Source organism: Neomonachus schauinslandi, chromosome 16, assembly GCF_002201575.2.
Source record: "Neomonachus schauinslandi chromosome 16, ASM220157v2, whole genome shotgun sequence".
Classification (NCBI taxonomy): Eukaryota; Metazoa; Chordata; class Mammalia; order Carnivora; family Phocidae; genus Neomonachus; species Neomonachus schauinslandi.
The window spans coordinates 7,296,718-7,307,305 of NC_058418.1; the positions used below are offsets into that span (position 1 = coordinate 7,296,718).

Below are 10,588 nucleotides of genomic sequence, written 5' to 3' on the forward strand. Positions count from 1 at the left end.
ATTTTCCTGGTGATTCATTGCCTTCTGTGGGGCCATTTGCAGAGATGCCCCACCTGGGCCATGCCCCTGGTACCACTCACAAAGGCCATATTGGAGAGCTGAGCAGAGATGCTGCACGTGAAGCTGGCGTGGATCTCTCCTGGGTACTGGAGGAGCATGGTGACAGTGTCATCCACACCTGGGGAAGGCACAGGACAGGAGACCGCCTGGTCTCAAATCCTGCCTATGGAACGTTGGGCAAGAGATCTCGTCTCTAACACAGCAGTGAAAAAAGAATGAAGCACTAAAAACACGTGTGCATGGGGCGCCTGGGCGGCTCAGCCGGTTAAGTGTCCGTCTTCGGCTCAGGTCATGATCCCAGGGTCCTGGGATCGAGCCCTGCATCGGGCTCCCTGCTCAGTGGGAAGCCTGCTTCTCCCTCTCCCACCTCGCCCTGCTTGTGTTCCCTCTCTCGCTGTGTCTCTCTCTGTCAAATAAATAAATAAAATCTTTAAAAAAACAAAACAAAACAAAACACATGTGTAGGGGCACCTGGGGGGCTCAGTCGGTTAAGAGTCTGACTCGATTTTGGCTCAGGTCGTGATCTCAGGGTCGAGGCTTTGAGCCCCGCATAGAGTTCTGCGCTCAGTGGGGCATCTGCTTGAAGATTCTCTCCCTCTCCCCTTCCCCCCACTCATGAGCTCTCTCTCTCATTCTCTCTCAAATAAATAAATAAATCTTTAAAAAGAGAGAGAGAGAGAGAGACTTAACCTCTCAGAGCCTCCGTTTCATCCCTCTTTAACCTGTTGCATTGGTTTGTGAGAATCAGTTTCCTCAGCTCTCAAATGGGGATAATAGAACCTGTCTCATACATTGTTACAGGATTACACCTAGTGATGTAAAATGCACAAAGCACTTGGAAGGCTATTTAGATGACAATAAAGGCTATATAAGCATTAGTTAAACATTAAGTTAAATATAGCACGTAAAGTACTAGCCTGGTTCTGGAACACATCGTGCGTGCCCTAGATGGAAGAACCTACCCACCTAATTCTTCTGCTTTCAGATAAGCCCGAGTTCCTTTTTTTTTTTTTTTAAAGATTAATTTATTTCAGAGAGAAGGAGGGGGGAGAGAAAGAGAGAGAGGGCATGAGCTAGAGAGGCAGAGGGAGACGGAGAGAGAGAACCTGATGCAGGGCTCTATCCCATGACTCTGAGAACATGGGCCCAGGTGCCCCAAGTTCTTATCCTGGATCTGCTCTGTGAGCCTGGATAAGTCACTCTCTCTCCCAGTTTCCTCATCTACAATATATCTAGCTCAGGGGAATCATCCCTCTAATAACCCTAACGCAGAGGAAGCACTTGATAAAGAAAATCTGTTTTTGGAGCTACTGTTTAGCCTAAAAGTTGGCCAGATGTTAGACTGAGAAGATTTTCTAAAGTGTGACATCCACCCGGGTATATTTTCCTGGTGATTCATTGCCTTCTGTGGGGCCATTTGCAGAGATGGCCATGGGAATTCCTCTCATCCCGCTGTGAGCAACCCTTGGCAATATGTCTTTGCAGCTCCTTCCATCAAGAGGACCCACCTCTGAAATCTGAGCTGGCTTTAAAACAGTAGCAAACAAGGTAGAGGCAAAAGTTTGAAAAATGCTTGCACCCTAGGGCCTGCTTTTTGCTGCACCTAAAACTTAGCCCACAGTGTGAATGAGGCCAAACTAGCCAGATGAAAAAAAAAAAAACAACTGACTTCATTAGCTCTTTATGACAACTCCAGTACCCCTTTCTTTCTTTCTCTCTCTCTATTCCCAATGTGGGGCTCCAACTCACAACCCCGAGATCAAGAGTCACAGGCTCTACTAACTAAGCCAGCCACGTGCCCCTATGACAACCCTGTTATTAACATTTTACCAGTAACTAGGACTCAGAGATGTTGAGTCCCTTGGCTAAAATCACACAGCAAATCCCAGGACAGAGCCTGCCCACACTCTCAACTCTGATCCTCTTTGACTTCAGGCAGGAAGTTCCTACAGCTGTCTAACCTGATTCTCATGGGCTAGGAGACTTATCCCCAGCTCAGGGCTCCCAGTGAGGGAGGATCACTCTTACCATCATCATATAGTCCAGGATAGACAATACCTGTTTCATGGAGTCTTCCCACGGCTGAAATCTTTTCTGGCTTCTGCCCACCAAAGACCATAGAGATGAACTGGATGCAGTAGATGCCAATGTCCAGCAGGGCACCACCAGCCTGGGCTCTGTCTACGGCCCGGGGTACGTGGGTGAGGTCCTTCCCAAATTCTGCCCGAGCCACCTGGAGATCCCCCAGAATTCCCTGAGACACAGCCGACCTCAGAGCCTGTACAGCAAGAAAGAAGCAGGTCCAGATGGCCTGCACACCACAGAGGGGAGAAAGAAGGACAGTGGAAAAGGAAAGAAAGACGTCAGGACCCAGGAGTTAACCAATCACTTCCTCTCCCTTCTGGGGAGGGAGTACTGCTGCTCCCCACTCTCCACACAGGAGCCCCCCCCCTCCCTTCCACAGCCCTGCTCAGTCCCCAGGTTGTGTCCTGCCCCTGAGTCCCTCTGCCCTCTCCTCTCCTCTCCATTCCCATGGCCCCAACTCTGGCCCTAGTCCTTTCTTCTCTGGACCATTCCCCCAGTCTCCCAATGTTATGGGCTCAATTGTGTTTCCACCAAATTCAGGTTGAGGTCCTAACCGCCCATTCTCCCCCCACACCCCAGTACCTCCCAGTGTGGAGATGGGGTTTTTAAAGAGGTAGTTAGGTTAAAATGAAGTCATTATAGCGGACCCTAATCCAACAGGAAGAGATGAGGACAGTGACACAGAGGAAGGAGCCAAGGAGGGAGGCCTTAGGAGAAACCAGCACTGCTGACACCTTGATCGCAGACTTCTAGCTTCCAGAAGTAGGAGAAAATAAATCTCTGTTGTTTAAGTCACCCAGTCTGTGGTGGTACTTTGTTATGGCATCCCTGGCAAACTAATACATGCGGTCTCCCCACTCCAGACCACCCTCCACGTGGCCCCAGAGGCAACTTTCCTTCTCCTAGAGTTGACCCTGTCTCAAATTACTTATCCAAGATCACAGAGCTTAGAACTGGTGAGATGGAGTCTAGAGTCCTCTGACTCTAAAGCCTGTCCAAGGTCAAGTTCACACTAAATACATGAGATCTGCCCGGTCTTGTTTTCTTTAAGTCTTAACTCTGGGGGCGCCTGGGTGGCTCAGACGGTTAAGCATCTGCCTTCAGCTCAGGTCATGATGCCAGGGTCCTGGGATCGAGCCCCACATCGGGCTCCTGGCTAAGCGAGGAGCCTGCTTCTCCCTCTCCCTCTGCCTCTCTCCCTGCTCATGCTTTCTCTCTCTCTCTCTGTATCTCTGTGTCTCAAATGAATAAATAAAATCTTAAAAAAAACAAACAATCTTAATTCTGCTTTCCCCCTCGGGCCCATTTACCTGTGCAATGTACTTTCCCTTTAAGGCTCAGATCAGTCCCTACCTGTGGGAAACTTCCTTGACTATCCCTCACACTGGGCTGATGCCTCTGTGTTCTGTCAACTGCCCAGTACTATATCTATGAAAGTTTGTGCAATTGGGCATTGTGATAGCCCATTTCTGTGACTGTAGCAGACCTTGAGCTCATTGAAAACTGAGCCTGTGTCTTACCCATTATGAATCCCCAGTTCCTAGGGTTGGATCTGGAACACAACTGGTGCCAATAGAAAACAAGGAAGCAATAAATTCAGAACTTTGGCACTGCCAAAGCACAGTGGGAACCAGAAGCACTGAGTAACCATAGTAAATCTTGACTATCTCCTCCTTGGGCACAGAGAACTTTGCAGACTGGGAGCAATACTGGGCACAGGACAGCCAGCTAGGACATGGGGAAGTAAGAGGCAGCTGTTGAACTACTGGCAGAACCTACAGCAAGGTAGCACTTAAGAACCACAATACTCCTTAATGTGAAAATAGCTTCTAGAGGTCATTTGGCAGCCATTTTGTTTTTATTTTTATTTATTTTTTAAAAAGAATTTATTTATGAACAGAGAGAGACACAGCAAGAGAGGGAACAAAAGCAGAGGGAGTGGGAGAGGGAGAAGCAGGCTTCCTGCTGAGCAGGGAGCCCGATGCGGGGCTCGATCCCAGGACCCTGGGATCATGACCTGAGCTGAAGGCGGACGCTTAACGACTGAGCCACGCAGGCGCCCAGGCAGCAATTTTAATTACTGGCACTCTGCCAACTGTCAGAGTTCCCCTATATGTAGCCATGTCTGATAAGGGGGAAAGCAAAGGCAGGATGACCTTGAGAATTGCCCTGGTCCTTCTGACCACTATCCTTGGAAATCCACCCAAACTCTGCTTATTGCTATTCTGTGCCACTTTCACTCTGAAAAGCTGACAAAGTATCTTTCAGGCGGTCACGTTTGCTAAGCAATGCCTCTCACTCTATGTTGCTAGCGGATTTCAACTACATCCTGGAAAACACACCAACCCCACCCAGTTCACTCTGTGGCCATCTTTGTTCTTGACAAACCCTTCTGTTGTGTTCCTCCAAAAAAAAGTCCACTGACAACCATGTTTAGTCATGGCAAGAAGCGCTACGTTGGAGGTTGGTAGGTCCCCTCCACCCTCACCTCCATAAGAAAGAGGCCTCGGGATCGGGCTTCCGCAACCATTTCGCGAACTTCCGCAGCGTTCACGCCCATGGGCTTCTCGCACAGGACGGCCTTGCCCGCTGCCAGGCATAGCAACACTGCGGCCTTGTGCTGTGGATGCTGGGTGCCAATGTAGGCCACCTCTAGATTGGAAGGTAGGAGGTCGAGAGATCAGCAGCCCCGCCCACCCCAGCCCAGCCCTCCGGGGCCCGCCCACAACTTAGAGGCCCCGCCCCCAGCATCCTAGGAACTCAGGTCCCACCGACCAAGGACAGTCGTGGGGAGCCTGTTTCTCCCTTTCTCTCTGCAGCTCCCGCTGCTTGTGCTCCCGTGCTCTCTCTTTTTCAAACAAATGAATAAATAAATAAATAAATAAATAAATAAATAAATAAGTAAAAATCTTAAAAAAAAAAAAACCTAAACGGGCTCACTTACAAATTCAGGCCCCTCCCAAACCGCCGAGGCCTGGTTTCTAAACGCAATTTCATACTAGACTGTGAATCCCAGACCAAAGCCGTTCCTACAGTTCTGATTGCCAGCCGCCGATCCTTCCAGAAGCACACAGGGATTGGACCATCCCGCGGAGCCTTGTTTATCCTACGGAGCAGGCTAGAGGCAGCGCCGCGGTGGCCTCGGCTGCCCTTGCCACTCACCCACATTCGGGTCTTTGGCCAGCTCCTCATAGGACCCCTAGGCCTTGGGGATGTCATGTTTCCTCGCAAACTCCTTCGCCCGGCTCAGGTCTCGGGCCGCTACCGCCACAACCTGGAGGGACGCTAGGGTCAGACTTGCGCGGCTGGGGCAGGTGGATGGGAGGGACGTTGATGGAGAAAGCCCCAGGATAACAAAAATTATGTCCCCCAGGACGGAGGCGAAGGGAAGGGGTCCTGGGGGAGGGCGTGACGGGGGCCCGACACGGGTCCTGAAAAAGAGAGATCTGGGGCAAGCGATTATTAAATCCCCTAATACCTAAATTTCTTCTCTTCGCAGTAGTTCAGAACAAAACCCTCCCAAACTTGACGAAACCCGAGTTCACAGGACAGAAGTGTGGAGAAAGGAGTAGGGAACCCTGGCTCCCTCCTCCCTCAGACCCAGGAGTCCCGGCTCCCCGGCCTGCTCTTCCACAGGATTCCGGAGGGAGGGTGGACCTGGTGCTCGGAGCGAGGCAGCGTTCGCAGCACGGTCGTGAAGTCGCTGGAGATAAGGCCGACTGACACGATGCCCCAGCGAAGCGCCATCGCCAAAACCTGGGATCCCAAAGTCTTGCCACCTGCGCCTGGAAATTAAAGACCTGACGCCCCGCCCAGCCGGGGGCGTGGTCATTTCTCCGCCCCCATTGCAGCTACGCCACTTCTCATTGGCCAGTAGGCCTGCGCGTCCCTTCAGTTCAGTCCCAATGCAAAGGAGGTTATTTAAATCTAGCATCCCCATTGGAAGGGCGCACCATTGGCTCCGCTTTTTTGGGGGGGTGGGTGGGACCAGAAAGACTTCATTCGGCGCAAATGGCGACTTCTGACCACGTGACTTCCCCCCCCCCTTTTGAATCTCTAAGCCCAACGGAGGGGTTGAAGTCCCCACCGGACCTCAAGAGTTGCATGCTCTGGGGCGCCTGGGTGGCTCAGTCGTTAAGCGTCTGCCTTCGGCTCAGGTCATGATCTCAGGGTCCTGGGATCGAGCCCGCATCGGGCTCCCTGCTCGGCGGGAAGCCTGCTTCTCTCTCTCCCACTCCCCCTGCTTGTGTTCCCTATCTCGCTGTGTCTCTATCTGTCCAAAAAAAAAAAAAAAAAAAGCGTTGCGTGCTCTACCCAGTAGCCCGCCAGGCCACCCAGGAGAGGATGGGGAGGCTTGCTTTCTTGTCACCTTCGGAGCTGGCCGCCTTCCTCCTTCCCCCAATTCTTTTGCTCCGAAAGCCGCGCACCCTTAGGAATTGTCCAGAGGGAGGGACAAAATAGTAATAGCAAACATCATAATTACGAATATTTCTAGAACGCCTGTCGTGGCCAGGCCCCCAGCTCCGTGCTTGACTTTCCTCATTTCTAATCTCTCACCACAGATCTGCAAATTAGGTTTCTCTTGCTCCCTGTTTACAGAGGGAGAAACCATCCCAGAGAGCCATGGTCGTTTTTTGAAAGTCTCACAGCCAGGATGTGAAGACTTGCAAACTGGCTGCTTCCAAAGAGCATGGTTTTAGAAACCAGGCTGTTCTGCTTCTTAAAAGTGCTGGTGCCAGGCTGACTGGTTCCCAGCCCCTCCTTGCCACTGCCCGGCTGTACTGCTTTGAACAAAGGGTTTCCCTGTCAGAGCCTCCCTCACCTTCCTATTCTGGAAAACCGAGGTCACAATGGCATCTACCTGTTTAAGAGGATTAACTGAGCTCTAGAGCCTATGATGTAAAATATAGCAAATGATTGTTCCTCTAAGTCAATTGGCAAAGGGCTGGCCAACTTTACCCACAGCAAATCTGTGCACTTCTCTTCCCTTGTAGACGTTCAGTTAAGATCTGAGTTTCAGGGGCACCTGGGTGGCTCAGTTGGCTAAATGGCTGCCTTTCACTCAGGTCATGATCTCAGAGTCCTGGGATCCAGCCCAGCATCGGGGCAGCGGGGAGCCCGCTTCTCCCTCTCCCTCTCCCTCTCCCTCTGCCCCTACCCCTTGCTTGTGTACTCTCTCAAATAAATAAAATCTTTTTTTTAACGATTTTATTTATTTATTTGACAGAGAGAGACACAGCGAGAGAGGGAACACAAGCAGGGGGAGTGGGAGAGGGAGAAGCAGGCTTCCCGCCGAGCAGGGAGCCCAATGCGGGGCTCGATCCCAGGACCCTGGGATCATGACCTGAGCCGAAGGCAGACGCTTAACGACTGAGCCACCCAGGCGCCCAAAATCTTTTTTAAAGAAGGCCTGAGTTTCACTCACAGAGCTTCCAGGTTCACACAAACTGCTGAATAAAAATATTAAGGGGTTGCGATGAGGACACAATATCACTGCTGTGAAGAAAAAGAAAAAAAGATGGGGAAGATAGTCTTTGAAACATTAGTTCACCATCTTCCCAGGTTGCCACCTTCCTGAAAAAAGCAACTTTTCCTTTCCCACCATCATTTGTCTACCGAGTATTGATTTTCCAATGGCAAGTAGCAGGTTCTCTGCCTGGTAAGAGTAGTGATAAAGAGCAGACCAGCGGTGTGCAGGAGTTAAGGTTTGGAAGAGTGCTGTTACCCTTAATGGGGTAACAGGCACGAGTTTCCGTGGATGGTTGAAACAGTTCTGTATCCTGAATGTGGCGATGGATACTCAAATCTTCACATTGGATAAAGTCTCACAGAACTTTATACTAGAAATTTTTAAGGTGCATGAAAATCTGAGTAAATGCTGGTGAAATCCAAATCAGGTCTGTACCAGATTAAAGAATGTAGCAATGTTAGTTCCTGGTTTTGACAATGCACTATATTTACCTAAGATATCATCACAGGGTGGGCTGGCGGGTGTGTGTGGGGGGAAGCTAGGCGTAGGGTACAAAGGACCTCTCTGTACTATTTTTGTAAGTTCTTAAACAGTTTCAGGATGAAATGTGATGACTTAAAATTGTTGGCAGTGAGTTCGTGTACCCAGAGAAATCATTTTGCAATATCCGGTAAAGTAAAAAAGGAGGGTGTCTCATGATCCAGCGATTTCTATTGTGGGTAGAAGATACATACCCTTGAGAAACTCTCAGATGTGTGCCTGGGAAGACATATGTAAGGACATTTATTGCAACTTTGGCTGTGATAGCTCAAAATCGGGAAGAGCCATCAGTAGAAAAACTCGTGAGCAAACAGTGGCAAATTCTAGCAATAGGATACCACATAGCAAGGAAAATGGATGAACTAATTCCACACTAATTCCACACTGTTTATACATGGAATCTCAAAAACTTAAACTTCAGTGGGAAAAAAAAAAACAAAACACTCAAGTGACATCACCGGGATATAGTACACACACTGAACTGTGATGGCTGTGTTTAATTCATAATCAAGTCAGGAAAATCACTGACCTGGGACGAGAATCCTGTGTGCAGAAGGTCTGACACTGAACTGGAGGTGGATCACCAGCGTTAAGCACATGATAGCATTTCTGGGACCTGGAGTGAGAGCCAAGGGATTAACAGAGGGCGTAAAATGATGTAGAGTGTAGAAGCAGAGCATCAGTGAATATACAGGAGCCCACTCTCTTGACGTCTGCTGGCAAGGGCTGCTTGGCTGGGCTCAGGTGGCCACACTGTGGGTCTGTAACCTGAGAAAGACACCCGCTTCTTAGCTCTTACTCTCTTTATGGAGACAAGCAAAACAGTGTTGTTGTTGGAAGTGTGGCAAATGCAGTCTGAGCTTGGGCACCAGCACTTTCTCCAGGACTTGCAGGAAACATCATGTGCAGACCTTGGAGGACGCTGAAATCATGGCAAGAGGGGAAGACCCTGTGCAGCCAGCTCCTAGCCAGGAATTCCAGAAAGAGCCTCCAGGCTCATTCCACAGATAGTCCTCCCAGACAGAACACAGATATTTATTGAGCATCTAATTTGTTCTAGGTCCTGAGGACACATCAGAAATGAGACAGACACTTTCTCTGCCCTCATATCAGCTCTCAGTGCTTAGTTATGTTCTAAGAACTGAAAACAGGCCAGCATGGTTGAAGGAAAAAGATGGTGGGCCAGTAGGATGGAAGATGGGGCTGGGGAGGCAGGCAGGGGAGGGGAGTCATGAAGGGTTTGGAGAAGACACGGAAGGGTTTTCAGCAGGAGCAGCAGGGACAACAAAGATCTAATTTGGGCAGCTTCTGGTTTCAGCACCCACCATTGGCATGACTTGCATATTCATTGAGCAAACATTTTTACTTTTGACTTGGTCATGTACTGGGTGATGCTGGACGCCCAGAGAGGAACCTCACTCCGCTCCCTGCCACCCTCTAGTGAGCAAAAAAGACACAAGCTGTGGTAGGCACAGTAAGGCCCCCCTCCCAAAGACGTCCACGCTCTAATCACCAGAACTCGTGACTATGCGACCTTACATGGTAAAAGGGACCTTGCAGATATGATTGCTAAGGCTCTTGAGATGGAGAGATTATCCTGGATTTTGTGGTGGGCTCGTTGCAATTACAAAAGTCCTTAGGGGAGGAAAGCAGGAGACTCAATCCGAGCAGATGGTTCAACAAAGGAGAGTGGGGGATTTGAAAATGCTGTGCTGCTGGTTTTGAAGCTGGAGGAAGGGGCCGTTAGCCTGGGAATGCGGGTGCCTCCAGAAGCCGGAAAAACAACGAAACAGATTTTCCCCTCCAACCTCCAGGGTCCTGAGTTCCAGCCCCAGATAGAGCTTACTTAAAAAAAGAAAAGAAGTCAGAGTCTGGAACCCAGGTTGGGAGAGGCGGGGAATGTGAAAGATAAACCTGGGGGGAGGGGGGCGCCTGGGTGGCTCAGTCGTTAAGCGTCTGCCTTCGGCTCAGGTCATGATCCCGGGGTCCTGGGATCGAGCCTCGCATCGGGCTCCCCGCTCAGCGGGAAGCCTGCTTCTCCCTCTCCCACTCCCCCCCTGCTTGTGCTCTCTCTCTCTCTCTGTCAAATAAATAAATAAAATCTTTAAAAAAAAAAAAAAAGAAAAAAGAAAAACACGTATGAAATTAAAGGTCACACATAAACTGTCAACCACGTAATGGATGGGTGGACAGGCAGGGAGCAGAGCATTTATTCATTAATTCATTAAAAACAATTTTTTTTTCAACATAAGCTCTACGTTCAACATGGGGCTTGAACTCACGACCCTAAGATAAAGGGTCCCATGCTCTACTGACTGAGCCGGCCAGGCGCCCCTCATTGACTCATTCACCAGAATTTTTGCAGCACAGATTCAGTGCCAGAAAGGACTTCGCATGATGCTTCAGAGCATGAACTGGATCCAGCTGGCCAGG

The 10,588-nt window shown here is 49.8% G+C and overlaps 1 protein-coding gene across 1 annotated transcript in view; it reads right to left on the minus strand.

Moving 5' to 3' along the window:
* Nucleotides 1–5,892, minus strand: part of DHDH (dihydrodiol dehydrogenase) — a 7,233-nt gene extending 1,341 nt beyond the window's left edge. Inside the window, 5 exon segments of the mRNA XM_021681251.1 lie at nt 54–178; nt 2,119–2,371; nt 4,634–4,797; nt 5,308–5,419; nt 5,803–5,892. Of these exon segments, the coding sequence (XP_021536926.1) occupies nt 54–178; nt 2,119–2,371; nt 4,634–4,797; nt 5,308–5,419; nt 5,803–5,892 (744 nt within the window).
* Nucleotides 5,893–10,588: the final 4,696 nt, after the last annotated feature.